General features: G+C 48.5%; 1 protein-coding gene across 3 annotated transcripts in view; it reads right to left on the reverse strand.

Annotated features, from left to right (window-relative positions):
* DIAPH2 (diaphanous related formin 2) overlaps positions 1-19,608 on the reverse strand; it is a 1,729,654-nt gene that overhangs the window by 1,217,378 nt on the left and 492,668 nt on the right. For all 3 annotated transcript variants that reach the window (XM_077286525.1, XM_077286526.1, XM_077286527.1), the window contains exon 16: positions 15,828-15,932. In XM_077286525.1, the coding sequence (XP_077142640.1) occupies positions 15,828-15,932 (105 nt within the window). The remainder of the gene's footprint in view (positions 1-15,827; positions 15,933-19,608) is intronic.

Raw genomic sequence — 19,608 nt, forward strand, 5'->3', positions numbered from 1 at the left:
CATTCAAATGTCAAATCCACTATATGGAGCCACACAAGGCAACACTCAGATGACAGATTCATTATATGGAGCCACACATTGCAGCACACAGACGTCACTTCAACAATATGGAGCCACACATGGCAGCACTCAGATGACAGATCCACTATATGGAGCTACACATGGCAGCACTCAGATGACAGATCCACGATATGGAGCCACACATGGCAGCACTCAGATAACAGATCCACTATATGGAGCCACAAATGGCAGTACTCTGATGACAGATCCACTATATGGAGCCACACATGGCAGCACTCAGCCAACAGATCCACTATATGGAGCCACACATGGAAGCACTCAGATGACAGATCCACTATATAGAGCCACACATGGCAGCACTCAGATGAGAGATCCACTAAATGAAGCTACACATAGCAGCACTCAGACAATAGATCCAGTATATGGAGCTACACATGGCAGCACTCAGACGACAGATACATTATATGGAACCACACATGGCAACACTCAGACAACAGATCCACTATATGGAGCTACATATGGCAGAACTCAGACAACAGATCCACTATATGGAGCCACACATGGCAGCGCTCAGACGACAGCTACATTATATGGAGCCACACATGGCAGCACTCAGATGACAGATCCACTATATGGAGCCACACATGGCAACACTCAGATGACAGATCCACTATATGGAGCCACACATGGCAGCACTCAGATGACAGATCCATTATATGGAGCCACACATGGCAGCACTCAGATGACAGATCCATTATGTGGAGCCACACATGGCAGCACTCAGATGACAGATCCACTATATGAAGCTACACATGGCAGCACTCAAACAGATCCACTATATGGAGCCACAAATGGCAGCGCTCAGATGACAGATCCACTATATGGAGCCACACATTGCAGCACTCAGACAACAGATCCACTATATGGAGCTACACATGGCAGCACTCAGACAACAGATACATTATATGGAGCCACACATGGCAGCACTCAGATGACAGATCCATTATATGGAGCCACACATGGCAGCACTCAGACAACAGATACACTATATGGAGCCACAAATGACAGCACTCAGATGACAAATCCACTATATGCAGCCACACGTGGCAGCACTCAGACAACAGTCCACTATATGGAGCCACACATGGCAGCACTCAGATGACAGATCCATTATATGGAGCCACACATAACAGCACTCAGATGACAGATCCACTATATGGAGCCACACATTGCAGCACTCAGACAACAGATCCACTATATGGAGCTACACATGGCAGCACTCAGACAACAGATCCACTATATGGAGCCACACATAGCAGCACTCAGACAACAGATCCACTATATGGAGCTACACATGGCAGCACTCAGACAACAGATCCACTATATGGAGCCACACATAGCAGCACTCAGACAACAGACACACTATATGGAGCGACACATGGCAGCATTTAGACAACAGATCCACTATATGGAGCCACACATGGCAGCACTCAGATGACAGATCCACTATATGGAGCCACACATGGCAGCACTCAGATGACAGATTCATTATATGGAGCCACACATGGCAGAACTCAGACAACAGATACATTATATGGAGCCACACATGGCAGCACTCAGATGACAGATCCATTATATGGAGCCACACATGGCAGCACTCAGATGACAGATCCACTATATGGAGCTACACATGGCAGCACTCAGACAACAGATCCTCTATATGGAGCCACACATAGCAGCACTCAGATGACAGATCCACGATATGTAGCCACACATAGCAGCACTCAGATGACACATCCACTATATGGAGCCACACATGGCAGCACTCAGATGACAAATCCACTATATGCATCCACACATGGCAGCACTCAGACAACAGATACATTATATGGAGTGTTATGACCCCAATGGCGAGGGTCTCAGAGATATCAGCAAGTCTGCGAAGTACAAAAATCCAGCTCATAGGGCAGTGGTAACTGGGTTGACCATATATCTACTCCTAACGCCAACACTAGAAGTAGCCGGGGAACATGCCTACGTTGGTCGCTAGATGTCTCGCGCCAGCCGGAGAGCTAACTACCCCTAGAAGAGGAAAACAAAGACCTCTCTTGCCTCCAGAGAAAAGACCCCAAAAGTTGGATACAAGCCCCCCACAAATAATAACGGTGAGGTAAGAGGAAATGACAAACACAGAGATGAACTAGGTTTAGCAAAGAGAGGCCCACTTACTAATAGCTGAATGTAGTAAGATAACTTATATGGTCAACAAAAACCCTATCAAAATCCACACTGGAGATTCAAGAACCCCCGAACTGTCTAACGGCCCGGGGGGAGAACACCAGCCACCCTAGAGCTTCCAGCAAGGTCAGGATACAGATTATATACAAGCTGGACAAAAATGCAAACAAAAACGAATAGCAAAAAGCAAGAAAGCAGACTTAGCTTAATCAAGCAGGAACCAGGATCAGTAGACAAGAGCACTACAGATTAGCTCTGATATCAACGTTGCCAGGCATTGAACTGAAGGTCCAGGGAGCTTATATAGCAACACCCCTGACCTAACGACCCAGGTGAGCATACAAGGGATGACAGACATACCCAGAGTAAAATCACTAGTAGCCACTAGAGGGAGCCAAAAGGTAAATTCACAACAATGGAGCCACACATGGCAGCACTCCGAAAACAGATCCACGATATGGAGCCACACATGGCAGCACTCAGATGACAGATCCACTATATGGAGCCACACATGGCAGCACTCAGACGACAGATCCACTATATGGAGCCACACATGGCAGCACTCAGACAACAGATACATTATATGGAGCCACACATGGCGGCACTAAGATGACAGATCCATGATATGGAGCCTCACATGGCAACACTCAGATGACAGATCCACTATATGGAGCCACACATGGCAGCACTCAGATGACAGATCCATTATATGGAGCCACACATGGCAGCACTCAGATGACAGATCCATTATATGGAGCCACACATGGCAGCACTCAGATGACAGATCCACTATATGGAGCCACACATGGCAGCACTCAGATGACAGAACCATAAGGCTGCGTGTCCACGTTCAGGATGGCCGGCGGTATCGCCGGAGCGGCAAAGCCGCTCGGCGCTAAGCCCCGCCCCCTTTTTGGACGCAATGATGCCGGATGTGTTAACTGTACACATCCGGGATCATCGCCCCTCTCCCATAGGGCCCTGTGTTATGCCTTGCGGGGACGCTGCGTCCCCGCAAGGTGTACGGACATGCTGCGATCTGAAAAGACACGCAGCATGTCCGGAGTCGCAGGGCCGCCACGTGCGGGATCCACGCATAGTGGACACGGGATTTCAAAAAATCCCCTCCACTATGCTGGAACATCTGGACAAACAAGCAGCGTTTCCTGACCATGGACACACACCCTTATATGGAGCCACACATGGCAGCACTCAGATGACAGATCCACTATATGGAGCTACACATGGCAGCACTCAGAAAACAGATCCTCTTTATGGAGCCACACATAGCAGCACTCAGATGACAGATCCACGATATGCAGCCACACATAGCAGCACTCAGATGACAGATCCACTATATGGAGCCACACATGGCAGCACTCAGATGACAGATCCACTATAAGGAGCCACACATGGCAGCTCTCAGACAACACATCCACTATATGGAGCCACACATGGCAGCACTCAGACAACACATCCACTATATGGAGCTACACATGGCAGCACTCAGACAACAGATCCACTATATGGAGCTACACATGGCAGCACTCAGACAACAGATCCACTATATGGAGCTACACATGGCAGCACTCAGACAACAGATCCACTATATGGAGCCACACATGGCAGCTCTCAGACAACACATCCACTATATGGAGCTACACATGGCAGCACTCAGACAACAGATCCACTATATGGAGCTACACATGGCAGCTCTCAGACAACAGATCCACTATATGGAGCTACACATGGCAGCTCTCAGATGACAGATCCACTATATGGAGCCACACATACCAGCACTCAGATGACAGATCCATTATATGAAGCCACACATGGCAGCACTCTCAGTTGGTCACATTTGAACCCCTGTTGTCCCATGGGAAGCTATTTTAGGTTGTTCATATCACTTTCCTCATAGGTGGAGTGAACCTAAGAAAGGTCTGCCATCTTTACAGACAGAAGAGGTACGGGGGTTGTTGCCTTCTCTTGCTGGATGATTAGAGTTGTGATATCATGACCCGGCACTCACGAGGCCCCCAAGAAGCTTCTTGCTGTGGGGCCACACATTAGTGTGGTGCTTTCTGTTTAATCTTCACAAAAAACAAATAAGAAAATGTTATTAAGAAAAGAAAACAAAAGACTAGGTTTCCAAGCCGCCTTCCCTCTCCCGCTGAGTTATCACCTGAGATTATTATTTTATTATCTGAAGGCGCAGATAAAACTAAATACTAATTAAAAGATAAGGCGCAGAGATAAGGGCCGGAGCAGAACTTTTATTACACTCACACGCGGCACAATATGGACTTTCTGCAGAAATCATTCACTTTTCTGAAGTTCATTAATATTAGATTATTTGCATTTCTGGAATTTTCTCTTCACTGATTATTTTATGCTTTTCTTTGAATCGTCCCTTTTAGTAGAAAAAACCTTAGAGTTCGTGCAATCAGAGTGCAAACAAGAGTGAGTGTCCATTTGTCTTGCAGCGCCACCACAGGGGAAATGAGACATTGCACATTTCCTACTGATAATAATGGATAGACGGATTACTGCAGGGTGTGTCAAGTGCTCCTAAAAGCTGTTCTACATATGTGGCAAAAAGAAAGCTCTGGAGTGAAAACCCCTCACCAATTTATTGTCTTATGACTTACTTATTGGGTATTTGGTCGGTGATCACAAATAAGCTGTCGGCAGCGTCTCCCGGAATTGTCTCCATCGAGTACATCAAGGACTTCATTGGTCGGTGATAACACAGGAGCTGTCGGCAGCGTCTCGGGACTTGTCTCTATCGTGCACATCGGGGACGTCATTGGTCGGTGATCACACAGGAGCTGCCGGCAGTGTCTCCGGACTTGCCTATATCGTGCACATCGGGGACGTCATTGGTCGATGATTACACAGGAGCTGCCGGCAGTGTCTCCGGACTTGTCTCTATCGTGCACATCGGGGACGTCATTGGTCGGTGATCACACAGGAGCTGCCGGCAGTGTCTCCGGACTTGCCTATATCGTGCACATCGGGGACGTCATTGGTCGATGATTACACAGGAGCTGCCGGCAGTGTCTCCGGACTTGTCTCTATCGTGCACATTGGGGACGTCATTGGTCGGTGATCACACTGGAGCTGCCGGCAGTGTCTCCGGACTTGTCTCTATCGTGCACATCGGGGACGTCATTGGTCGGTGATCACACAGGAGCTGCCGGCAGTGTCTCCGGACTTGTCTCCATTGAACACATCGAGGACTTCATTGATCAGTGATCACACAGGAGCTGCTGGCAGTGACTCTGGACTTGTCTCCATCGAGCACATCAAGGACTTCACTGGTCAGTTATCACACAGGAGCTGCTGGTAGTGTATCCGGACATGTCTCCATTGAACACATCGAGGAATTCATTGGTCGGTGATCACACATGAGCTGCCGGCAGTGTATCCGGACTTGTCTCCATTGAACACATCGAGGACTTCATTGGTCGGTGATCACACATGATCACACATGAACTGCCGGCAGTGACTCTGGACTTGTCTCCATTGAGCACATCAAGGACTTTATTGGTCGGTGATCACACCGGAGCTGCCGGCAGTGTCTCTGGACTTGTCTCCATCGAACACATCAATGACTTCATTGGTCGGTGATCAAACAGGAGCTGCCGGCAGTGACTCTGCACTTGTCTCCATCGAGCACATCAAGGACTTCATTGGTCAGTGAATAGACAGGAGCTATCGAGCTCCAGTCACTGCTGTAAAATGACTGCAAAATCCACAAAATAAGGGCCGTGGAGAGCATGATGGGGGTTGTAGGTTAACAGCTGAGAACTATAGCAAGAAGAATTCTGTGATTTCAGTGCATCGTAAAAAAATTAAAAAACCCCAAAACTGAAACCAGCCCTGAGGCCGTACAGGGGCTCCTCACTACCACCATTTTTGACTGGTCTTCTCCAGCTATGACTTCTCTGTCCGGAAAAGCACAATGAGGAGACCACTGATGATCGCAGCTCTCCAGCCGCCGTCATCTGTAACATAAACCCTAAATAACTTGTGAACAATCAGAAAATTGCTCCATGAATCACAATATAATAATCCTAAACGCATTAGAGCCTAATGAGCCGCGGCTCTGGACATGGTGGAGCCACGGCTCAGAAATGTGTGCAGCGCTGTCCCAGACGTGTAACACGAGACTGTAAGAATCCATCAGAGCAAATGGCTATTAGTGCCAGAGCGGCAAGCAATGTACGAGATCCCATATGTACCGGGAGCGAGATCCCATATTTACAGAGAGTGAGAGATCCCATATATACAGAGAGTGAGATCCCATATATACAGAGAGTGAGATCCCATATATACAGAGAGCAAGATCCCATATATATAGAGAGTGAGATCCCATATGTACCGAGAGCGAGAGATCCCATATATACAGAGAGCGAGAGATCCCATATATACAGAGAGCGAGATCCCATATATACAGAGAGTGAGATCCCATATATACAGAGCGAGATCTCATATATACAGAGTGAGATCCCATATGTACAGAGAGCGAGATCCCATATATACAGAGAGCGAGATCCCATATATACAGAGAGCGAGATCCCATATTTACAGAGAGCGAGATCCCATATTTACAGAGAGCAAGATCCCATATATACAGAGAGTGAGATCCCATATATACAGAGAGCGAGATCCCATATATACAGAGAATGAGATCCCATATTTACAGAGAGCGAGATCCCATATATACAGAAAGTGAGAGATCCCATATGTACCGAGAGCGAGATCCCATATATACAGAGAGCGAGATCCCATATTTACAGAGAGTGAGATCCCATATATACAGAGACTGAGATCCCATATATACAGAGAGCGAGATCCCATATATACAGACAGTGAGATCCCATATTTACAGAGAGCGAGATCCCATATATACGGAGAGTGAGAGATCCCATATGTACCGAGAGCGAGATCCCATATTTACAGAGAGCGAGAGATCCCATATATACAAAGAGTGAGATCCCATATATACAGAGAGCAAGATCCCATATATACAGAGAGCGAGATCCAATATATAGAGCGAGGGATCCCATATATACAGAGAGTGGGAGATCCCATATATACAGAGAGCAAGAGATCCCATATATACAGAGAGCAAGAGATCCCATATATACAGAGTGAGATCCCATATATACAGAGAGTGAGAGATCCCATATATACAGAGAGCGAGAGATCACATATATACCGAGAGTGAGATCACATATATACAGAGATTGAGATCCATATATACAGGTAGCGAGATCATATATATACAGATAACGAGATCTCATATATACAGAGAGTGAGAGCCGATATATACAGAGAGCGAGATTCAACATACAGTTGTGCTCAAAGGTTTACATAGCCCAGCAGAATTTTTGCTTTCTTGGCCTTTTTTAGAGAATATGAATGATAACACCAACACTTTTTCTCCAGTCATGGTTAGTGGTTGGGTGAAGCCATTTATTGTCAGACTACTGTGTTTAATCTTTTTAAATCATAATGACAACCCAAAACATCCAAATGACCCAAAACGTTCACATACCCCATTTCTTAATACCGTGTATTGCCCCCTCTAACATGAATGACTCTTGAAGTCTTTTATGGTAGTTGTGGATGAGGTTCTTTATTTTCTCAGCTGGTAAAGCTGCCCACTCTTTTTGGCAAAAAACCTCTAGTTCCTGTAAATTCCTGGGCGGTTTAGCATGAATTGCGCGCTTGATATCTCCCCAGAGTGGCTCAATGATATTGAGGTCAGTAGACTGAGATGGCCACTCCAGAACCTTTACTTTGTTCTGCAGTAGCCAATGACAGGTTGACTTTGCCTTGTGTTTTGGATCGTTGTCATGTTGGAAAGTCCAAGTACGTCCCATGTGCAGCTTCCGGGCTGATGAGTGCAAATTTGCCTCCAGTATTTGCTGATAACGTGCTGCATTCATCTTTCCTTCAACTTTGACCAAGCTTCCTGTGCCTTTGTAGCTCACACATCCCCAAAACATCAGTGATCCACATCCGTGCTTTACAGTAGGAATGGTGTTTCTTTCATCATAGGCCTTGTTGACCTCTCTCCAAATGTAACGTTTATGGTTTTTTCCAAATAGTTCAATTTTGGTCTCATAATTCCAAATTACCATATATACTCGAGTATAAGCCGACCCGAGTATAAGCCGACCCCCCTAATTTTGCCACAAAAAACTGGGAAAACTTATTGACTCGAGTATAAGCCTAGGGTGGAAAATGCAGCAGGTACCGCTGAATTTCAAAATTAGAAATAGATACTCCATACCATTCATTATGGCCCCATAGATGCTCCACATAAAGCTGTGCCATATATAATGCTCTGCACCGTTCATTATGGCCCCATAGATGCTCCATAGAAAGCTGTGCCATATATACAATGCTCTGCCCCGTTGCCCCATAGATAGCTGTGCCATATATATAATGCTCTGCACCGTTGCCCCATAGCTGTGCCATATATATAGTGCTCTGCACCGTTGCCCCATAGCTGTGCCATATAGTGCTCTGCACCGTTGCCCCATAGCTGTGCCATATAGTGCTCTGCACCGTTGCCCCATAGCTGTGCCATATAGTGCTCTGCACCATTGCCCCATAGCTGTGCCATATAGTGCTCTGCACCGTTGCCCCATAGCTGTGCCATATAGTGCTCTGCACCGTTGCCCCATAGCTCTGCCATATAGTGCTCTGCACCGTTGCCCCATAGCTGTGCCATATAGTGCTCTGCACTGTTGCCCCATAGCTGTGCCATATAGTGCTCTGCACTGTTGCCCCATAGCTCTGCCATATAGTGCTCTGCACCGTTGCCCCATAGCTGTGCCATATAGTGCTCTGCACCGTTGCCCCATAGCTGTGCCATATAGTGCTCTGCACTGTTGCCCCATAGCTGTGCCATATAGTGCTCTGCACCGTTGCCCTATAGCTCTGCCATATAGTGATCTGCACCATTGCCCCATAGCTGTGCCATATAGTGCTCTGCACCGTTGCCCCATAGCTGTGCCATATAGTGCTCTGCACCGTTGCCCCATAGCTGTGCCATATAGTGCTCTGCACCATTGCCCCATAGATGTTCCACATAAATCTGTGCTGCTGCTGCTGCTGCAATAAAAAAAAAAAAAAAAACACATACTCACCTGTCTTGCTTGCAGCTCCTCGGAGCCATCTTCCCGGCGTCTCTCCGCACTGACTGATCAGGCAGAGGGCGGCGCGCACACTATATGTGTCACCGCGCCCTCTGACCTGCACAGTCAGTGCAGAGAGACGCCGGGAAGATGGAGACAGCGCCTGGCGTGTGGAACGAGGACAGGTGAATATGTAATACTTACCTGCTCCCGGCGTCCCGCTCCTTCCCCCGGACAGCTGGTCTTCGGTGCCGCAGCCTCTTCCTCTATCAGCGGTCACCGGCACCGCTGATTAGAGAAATGAATAGGCGGCTCCGCCCCTATGGGAGGTGGAGCAGCCTATTCATTTCTCTAATGAGCGGTCCCACGTGACCGCTGTACAGGGGAAGAGGCTGTGGCACCGAAGACCGTGGGACGGGCAGGGGGAGCGACAGGAACGCCGGAACTAGGTGAGTATATGACAGTGCTCACCCGCCGACCCCACCACCGATCATGACTCGAGTATAAGCCGAGAGGGGCACTTTCAGCCCAAAAATTTGGGCTGAAAATCTCGGCTTATACTCGAGTATATACGGTACCTTGTTCCAGAAGTTTTCAGGCTTGACTCTGTGCTGTTTTGCATATTGTAGGTGAGATACTTTGTGGCATTTGTGCAGTAATGGTTTTCTTCTGGTGACTCGACCATGCAGCCCATTTTTCTTCAAGTGCCTCCTTATTGTGCATCTTGAAACATCCACACCACTAGTTTTCAGAGAGTCCTGTATTACAGCTGATGTTATTTGTGGGTTTTTCTTTGCATCCCGAACAATTTTCCTGGCAGTTGTGGATGACATTTTTGTTGGTCTACCTGACCGTTGTTTTGTTTTTACGGAGCCCCTGATTTTCCATTTGTTAATCACAGTGTGAACGCTGCTGACTGGCATTATCAATTCCTTGGATATCTTTTTGTATCCCTTTCCTGTTTTATACAGTTCAACTACCTTTTCCTGTAGATCTGTTGACAATTCTTTTGTTTTCCACATGACTCACAATTCAGAAACGTCAGTGGCTGGATGAATGATGCAAGAGTCTGTTTGGATCCCAGAAACTCACTCAGCTTTTATGCACACACACTGATTACAAGCAAACAGGTCACAGGTGAGGATGTTACCTTTAGTAGCCATTCACACCCATTTGTGTCAACTCCTGTGCATGTTATTTCTCATGTACAGCACCATGGAATTAATGGTGCTATATAAATAAATAATAATAATGTTATCAGGCCACAATCACCAGGGGATGTGAACCTTTGATCATGGTCATTTGGATGTTTTGGGTTGTCATTATGTTTAAGGCTATGTGCACAAATCCGGAATTGCCACGGACATTTCCACGGCAATTCCGGAACTCCCTGCCGCGGGAAAAACGCATGTGGAATTGGCTTGCGTATTCCCTCTAAACACTAGCGTTTTCCAAGCGTAATTAGCTTGCAGAATGCTAGGTTTTCCAAGTGATCTATAGCATCACTTGGAAAACTGATTGACAGGTTGGTCACACTTGTCAAACATAGTGTTTGACAAGTGTGAACAACTTTTTATTATTGATGCTGCCTATGCAGCATCAATAGTAAAAAGATCTAATGTTAAAAATAATAATAAAAAAAAATCGTGATATTCTCACCTTCCGGCGTCCCCGGCAGCCTTCCCTCTCCTCGCGATGCTCCCGTTCCCAGTAATGCCTCGCGGCAATTACCCCAGATGATGCAGCATCACGCGAGACCGCTACGTCATCACAGGTCATTGCCGCAAAGCATCATTGGGAACGGGAGCATCGCGAGGAGCGGGAAGACTGCCGGGGCCGCCGGAAGGTGAGAATATCACGATTTTTTATTTTAACTCTTTTTTTTTTACAGGTATATGGTTCTCAGTCCGTGGAGGAGAGTCTCCTCTCCTCCACCATGGTTGCCAACCGCACATGAACCGCTTACTTCCCGCATGGTGGGCATAGCCACATGCGGAAAGTAAGTGGATCAATGCATTCTTAGGTGTGCGGCATCCACTCCATTCCGCACAAAGAATGAACATGCTGCGTTTTTTTCCGGAATGCGATTCCGCCGCGGAAGAAAACGCAACGTGCACAAAAAATGTGGATTGCATTCTAATAATAGGATGCTTAATGTATGCGTTTTTTTTGCGGTTTTGTTGCATTTTTATAGCGAAAATTCCTGAACGTGTGCACATAGCCTAAAAAGAGAAAACACAGTAGTCTGACAATAAATGGCTTCACCCAACCACTAACCATGAGTGGAGAAAAAGTTTTGGCGTTATCATTCATATTCTGTGAAAAAAGTCAAAGAAAGCAAAAATTCTGTTGGGGTATGTAAACTTTTAAGCACAACTGTTCTGTATAAACCCCACTACATTGAAATTGCAGCGCCAAATAGTGAGAAATGTTTAGAAAACTCCTGGAGTCTGAGCCTCGTGCAGAAATCCCGGCACCTTCAGCTGCTGTCACTGAGGTTATTAATGGTCGTCTGATGAAGAATCTGCCACTGAATTCACATGGCAGTTCCTCTGTAATCACTGACCAATGATGTACCAGATGTGCTCAATGGAGACAAGTCTGGCACGCTGCTGGCAGCTCCTGTGTAATAAGTGACCAATGACGTTCGCTGACGTGCATGATGGAGACAAGTGTGGATCCACTGCCAGCAGCTCCTGTGTAATTACTGACCAATGACTTCCTCGATGTGCAGGATAGAGACAAGTCCGGAGACACTGCCAGCAGCTCCTGTGTAATTACTGACCAATGACGTCCCCTATGTGCAGGATAGAGACAATTCCGGAGACACTGCCAGCAGCTCCTGTGTTGTCATCAATCAATGACATCCGCTATGTGCATGGTAGAGACAAGTCCGGAGACACTGCTGGCAGCTCCTGTGTAATAACCGACCAATGACGCCCCTGATGTGCACGATAGAGAGAATTCTGGAGACGCTGTTGGCAGCTCCTGTGTGATCACCGACCAATGACGCCCCTGATGTGCACGATAGAGACAATTCTGGAGACGCTGTTGGCAGCTCCTGTGTGATCACCGACCAATGACGTCCCCGATGTGCACGATAGAGACAATTCTGGAGACGCTGTTGGCAGCTCCTGTGTGATCACCGACCAATGATGTCCTTAATGTGCTCGATAGAGACAAGTATGGAGACACTGCAGGGATCTCCTGTGTAATCACCGACCAATGACGTCCGCTATGTGCATGGTAGAGACAAGTCCGGAGACACTGCCGGCAGCTCCTGTGTAATCACCGACCAATGACGCCCCTGATGTGCACGATAGAGACAATTCTGGAGACGCTGTTGGCAGCTCCTGTGTGATCACCGACCAATGACGTCCCTGATGTGCACGATAGACACAATTCCGGAGACGCTGCCGGCAGCTCCTGTGTGATCACCGACCAATGACGTCCCTGATGTGCATGATAGAGACAATTCCGGAGACACTGCCGGCAGCTCCTGTGTGATCACCGACCAATGATGTCCTTAATGTGCTCGATAGAGACAAGTCTGGAGACGCTGCAGAGAGGTCTTGTGTAATCACTGAACAGTGACGTCCCCTATGTGCATGGTAGAGACAAGTTTGGAGACGCTGCTGGCAGCTCCTGTGTGATCACCGACCAATGACGTCCCTGATATGCATAATAGAGACAAGTCCGGAGACATTACAGGCAGCTCCTGTGTAATCACCGACCAATAAAGTCCTTGATGTGCTTGATGGAGTCAAGTCCGGAGACACTGCCGGCAGCTCCTGTGTAATCACCCACCAATGATGTCCCCGATGTGCACGATAGAGACAATTCCGGAGACACTGCCAGCAGCTCCTGTGTGATCACTGACAAATGACATCCCTGATGTGCAGGATAGAGACAAGTATGGAGACACTGCAGGGAGCTCCTGTGTAATCACCGACCAATGACGTCCCCTATGTGCATGATAGAGACAATTCCGGAGACACTGCCAGCAGCTCCTGTGTTGTCATCAATCAATGACGTCCGCTATGTGCATGGTACAGACAAGTCCGGAGACACTGCCGGCAGCTCCTGTGTAATCACTGACCAATGACGCCCCTGATGTGCACGATAGAGACAATTCTGGAGACAGCTCCTGTGTGATCACCGACCAATGACGTCCCCGATGTGCACGATAGACACAATTCCGGAGACGCTGTTGGCAGCTCCTGTGTGATCACCGACCAATGACGTCCCCGATGTGCACGATAGAGAAAATTCCGGAGACGCTGCCGGCAGCTCCTGTGTGATCACCGACCAATGATGTCGTTAATGTGCTCGATAGAGACAAGTCTGGAGACGCTGCAGAGAGGTCTTGTGTAATCACTGACCAGTGACGTCCCCTATGTGCATGGTAGAGACAAGTTCGGAGACGCTGCCGGCAGCTCCTGTGTCATCACCGACCAATGACGTCCCTGATATGCATAATAGAGACAAGTCCGGAGACATTACAGGCAGCTCCTGTGTAATCACCGACCAATAAAGTCATTGATGTGCTTGATGGAGTCAAGTCCGGAGACACTGCCGGCAGCTCCTGTGTAATCACCCACCAATGATGTCCCCGATGTGCACGATAGAGACAATTCCGGAGACACTGCCAGCAGCTCCTGTGTGATCACTGACAAATGACATCCCTGATGTGCAGGATAGAGACAAGTATGGAGACACTGCAGGGAGCTCCTGTGTAATCACCGACCAATGACGTCCCCTATGTGCATGGTAGAGACAAGTTCGGAGACACTGTCGACAGCTCCTGTGTAATCACTGACCAATGACGTCCCTGATATGCACGATAGAGACAAGTCGAGAAACACTGCTGGCAGCTCCTGTGTGATCACCGACCAATGGCGTCCCTGATATGTACGATAGAGGCAAGTTAGAAGATGCTGCCGACATCTCCTGTGTGATCACCGACCAATGACGTCCCTGATATGCACGATAGAGACAAGTCGAGAGACACTGCGGGCAGCTCCTGTGTGATCACCGACCAATGACGTCCTTGATGTGCTCGATAGAGACAAGTCCAGAGACGCTGCCTGTCATACCAGTCCCCTTTTCTTACCTTTATTCCTATTAAAGTAGATAACCCCTTTATCTACAAGTCTACAACTTCTGTGTGAGCCGGCCGGGTCAGCTCAAGTCTTACTGCTCTTGGGGTCTTCATTGGAGATCCAGCTGGTGGAAACAGTCTTACAATGCATCCTCCAATTATGTGTAACCTAGCCCCCTGCAGAAGGAAGAAGGGTGCATCCTCTGCCGCCAGAAGGAAGCTGGAACACAACGTCCGACCCAAGGGAACCGGAGAGATCAGCCCATCCGGAAAGACCCCGACTGTCCCCCGATACTGCTGTCTGCAGAGGAGGTCACTGGGGTGGAATCTTTAGTCACGCTTTCTGGGTCTGGTTTACATCGTGCCCACCGTAGGGGGCACTACAGGTACTTCTCTTCCTTCTGGAAGAGCTCATTTATAAAAATCAGTAAATGCTCCCATTCACTGTGAGACAGTGATGGGGATCATATGCGAGGGCCGGTATGTGTCCCCAGGATGCGTATAGAGACAAATTAACCTGGGGGAGCACATTGTGATCATAAGGTAAAGTAAAAGTGAGTGTGGATTTGGTCGAAGCAGTTGACCAAGTTAGATTTTTAGGAAAACCCTTTAAGGGCTTTTATTTTTGGAGGGATTTGCAGGTTCGGTAGTGGGGCGAATTCCTCCCTCCACTTTGGGTTTTGGGAGGGGCTCTGTGTCCACGATTTCCATTTAATCTCTCAGTTTTGTCTTGGGTGGATCAGTTTTTGTTTTGCAAGCTGCAGAGCAGGAGGCTCTGTGCACCCAGGTCTGTGTGAGGTTAACACAGAAGCCAGGGACATCAAATCTGCCGACGCTCCCAAGAGATACAGTGGTGCGGTCGGTTTGGACACTGACCGTTTTGAGGTCTTGGCTGCGAACCAGAGGATATTGTTTACTTGTTTTTGTGAGTTTTCTGGAACAACTATGTTTTATACTGAACTTCCGCTGGTCCCTAACTACCTGTCGTGCTGTTTAAACCCTGCTGCACTACAACTGATAGCAATAAGAGGTGTGATATTTGTGATGAATTACACGCAAAGAATATAATGCATTATCATTCCACAAGGATGACGTTTTAGACCCACAGACCGGAACCACTCCCAGAACTCCGTAAAGTCAATTAACCCTTGACACTTTTGCACCAGAGATGGGCTGTGGGGATGAAAACAAGTCTATTTTTGCCCAATAAACTGTTAAAGGATCAGAGAACTCTGCAATTTTCATTCTATGGGAATAATACATGATCTGGCACCGATTCCTCCTGACATGATGTCTATATTTTGCTTTATTACCTGCGTTCGCAGCTGCTGGATTTCAGTTTCCAACTCTTTGATTTTCTCCTCTCGTTTCTGAAGCTCGGCCTGCGCCTCCTGTCGTGCCGTGAACTCTTCATCAAACTGCAAGGATCAGAGCAGAAAGTCATCATTTCCAATAGACTCCACGCTAAATGTGCAACTTTGATAAGGTGTGAAGGAAATTATACAGCGATCGCTCCACAAAGTAAATTGCCCGTGTTACCCTCATTATAGCGATATACCAGGAAACACATTCAATGAATCTGTCTACCGAAAATACTCATCTGAGAAATCACCCCCAATAATCTGTCTACAGAAAACACTCGTCTGAGGTATCACCCCAATAAACTACTCCGTCTACAGAAAACACTCGTCCGAGGCGTCACAGTCAATAATCTGTCTACAAAAAACACTCGTCAGAGGCATCATCCCCAATAATCGATCTACCGAAAACACTCATCTGAGACGTCACCCCCAATAATCTGTCTACTGAAAACATCATCTGAGGCATCACTTCAATAATCTGTCTGCAGAAAACACTCGTCTGAGGTGTCACCCCCAATAATCTGTCTATAGAAAACACTCGTCTGAGGCGTCACCCCCAATAATCTACTTCGTCTACAGAAAACATTCATCAGAGGCGTCACCCCCAATAATCTACTCAATCTACAGAAAACACTTGTCCAAGGCGTCATTCCCAATAGCCTAATACATATACAGAAAACACTTGTCCGAGGCGTCACACCCTATAATCTACTCCGACTACAATAAACACTCGTCTGAGGCATCACTCCCAATAATCTGCTCTGTCTACAGAAAACACTCGTCCTAGGCGTCATTCTCAATAATCTGTCTGCAGAAAACACTCGTCCGAGTCGTCACTCCCAATAATCTGTTCTGTCTACAGAAAACACTCATCTGAGGCATCACTCTCAATAATTTGTCTACAGAAAACACTCCTCCGAGGCGTCACAGTCAATAATCTGTCTACAAAAAACACTTGTCAGAGGCGTCATCCCCAATAATCGATCTACCGAAAACACTCATCTGAGACATCACCCCCCAATAATCTGTCTAATGAAAACACTCATTTGAGGAATCACTCCCAATAATCTGTCTACAGAAAACACTCGTCTGAGGTGTCACCCGAATAATTTACACCGTCTACAAAACACACTCGTCCGAGTTGTCACCCCCAATAAACTGTCTTTAGAAAACACTAGTCTGAGGAGTCACTCCCAATAATCTACTCCGTCTATAGAAAACACTCGTGTGAGGCGTCACCCCCCATAATCTGTCTATAGAAAACACTAGTCTGAGGAGTCACCCCCAATAATCTACTCCGTCTATAGAAAACACTCGTCTGAGGCATCATCCCCAATAATCTACTCAGTCTACAGAAAACACTCATCTGAGGCATCATCCCCAATAATCTACTCCGTCTGCAGTAAGCACTCGTCTGTGGCGTCACCCCCAATAATCTACTCCGTCTACAGTAAGCACCAGTCTGAGGCATCACCCCCAATAATCTACTCCGTCTACAGTAAGCACTAGTCTGAGGCGTCACCCCCAATAATCTACTCCGTCTACAGTAAGCACTAATCTGAGGGGTCACCCCCAATAATCTACTCCGTCTACAGTAAGCACTAGTCTGAGGCGTCATCTCCAATAATCTACTCCACCTACAGAAAACACTCGTCAGAGGAGTCACTCCCAATAATCTACTCCGTCTACAGTAAACACTCGTCTGTGGCGTCACCCCCAATAATCTACTCCGTCTACAGTAAGCACTAGTCTGAGGCGTCACCCCCAATAATCTACTCCATCTGCAGTAAACTCGACTGAGGCGTCACTCCTAATAATCTACTCCGTCTACAGAAAACACTCGTCCGAGGCGTCACTCCCAATAATCTACTCAATCTACAGAAAACACTCATCTGAGACATCATCCCCCCAATATTCTGTATAATGAAAACACTCATCTGAGGCATCACTCCCAATAATCTGTCTACAGAAAACACTCGTCTGAGGGATCACCCGAATAATCTACACCGTCTACAAAAAACACTCGTCCGAGTCGTCACCCCCAATAAACTGTCTATAGAAAACACTAGTCTGAGGAGTCACCTCCAATCTAATATATAATTGCCTAGAATACTACTTCCTGCAATTTGTGCCAACTTCCGTGGCTTTGTTCGGAGCTAATGTCCGGAGATAATGTCCGGAGCTAATGTCCGGAGATAATGTCCGGAGCTAATGTCCGGAGCTAATGTCCGGAGATAAGTGACGTCACCAGTGTCCTACACCCAGGCAGAGCACAGGGGCCCCAGGCAGCATATGGGGCCCCAGGCAGAGCACAGTGGCCCCAGGCAGAGCACAGGGGCCCCAGGCAGCATATGGGGCCCCAGGCAGAGCACAGTGGTCCCAGGCAGAGCACAGGGGCCCCAGGCAGCATATGGGACCCCAGGCAGAGCACAGGGGCCCCAGGCAGAGCACAGGGGCCCCAGGCAGCATATGGGGCCCCAGGAAGAGCACAGGGGCCCCAGACAGCATATGGGGCCCCAGGCAGAGCACAGTGGCCCCAGGCAGAGCACAGGGGCCCCAGGCAGAACATGGGGCCCCAGGCAGAACACAGGGGCCCCAGGCAGAGCACAGGGGCCCCAGGCAGCATATGGGGCCCCAGGCAGAGCACAGGGGCCCCAGGCAGCATATGGGGCCCCAGGCAGAGCACAGGGGCCCCAGGCAGCATATGGTGCCCCAGGCAGAGCACAGGGGCCCCAGGCAGCTTATGGGGCCCCAGGCAGAGCACAGTGGCCCCAGGCAGAACATGTGGCCCCAGGCAGAGCACAGTGGCCCCAGGCAGAGCACAGGGGCCCCAGGCAGAACATGGGGCCCCAGGCAGAGCACAGGGGCCCCAGGCAGAGCACAGGGGCCCCAGGCAGCATATGGGGCCCCAGGCAGAGCACAGGGGCCCCAGGCAGCATATGGGGCCCCAGGCAGAGCACAGTGGCCCCAGGCAGAGCACAGGGGCCCCAGGCAGCATATGGGGCCCCAGGCAGAGCACAGTGGTCCCAGGCAGAGCACAGGGGCCCCAGGCAGCCTATGGGGCCCCAGGCAGAGCACAGTGGCCCCAGGCAGAACATGGGGCCCCAGGCAGAGCACAGGGGCCCCAGGCAGAGCACAGGGGCCCCAGGCAGCATATGGGGCCCCAGGCAGAGCACAGTGGTCCCAGGTAGAGCACAGGGGCCCCAGGCAGCCTATGGGGCCCCAGGCAGAGCACAGGGGCCCCAGGCAGCATATGGGGCCCCAGGCAGAGCACAGGGGCCCCAGGCAGCATATGGGGCCCCAGGCAGAGCACAGTGGCCCCAGGCAGAGCACAGGGGCCCCAGGCAGAACATGGGGCCCCAGGCAGAGCACAGGGGCCTCAGGCAGAGCACAGGGGCCCCAGGCAGCATATGGGGCCCCAGGCAGAGCACAGGGGCCCCAGGCAGCATATGGGGCCCCAGGCAGAGCACAGCGATATTTTGGACCACTGTGCGGTGTTTCAGACCCCCTGTGTGATGTCTGGGGCCCTGTTCTTAAGTATATTAAAGATTAAAGTAACGTATATTAAAGTATATTATAGATCAAATTTGACACGTTTATGAGCACCATTGAGTGATATACTCAAGAATGACATAATTTTTCAACATTTTATGGTTTCAAACTGTAAACACTCAGAGTTTTTTTTACTTCAACCAGAAAACCTTAACGGTTCATAAAAAACTTGACTGTTCAG

The sequence above is a fragment of the Ranitomeya variabilis genome, chromosome 2 (assembly GCF_051348905.1).
Source record: "Ranitomeya variabilis isolate aRanVar5 chromosome 2, aRanVar5.hap1, whole genome shotgun sequence".
In the NCBI taxonomy this organism is placed as follows: Eukaryota; Metazoa; Chordata; class Amphibia; order Anura; family Dendrobatidae; genus Ranitomeya; species Ranitomeya variabilis.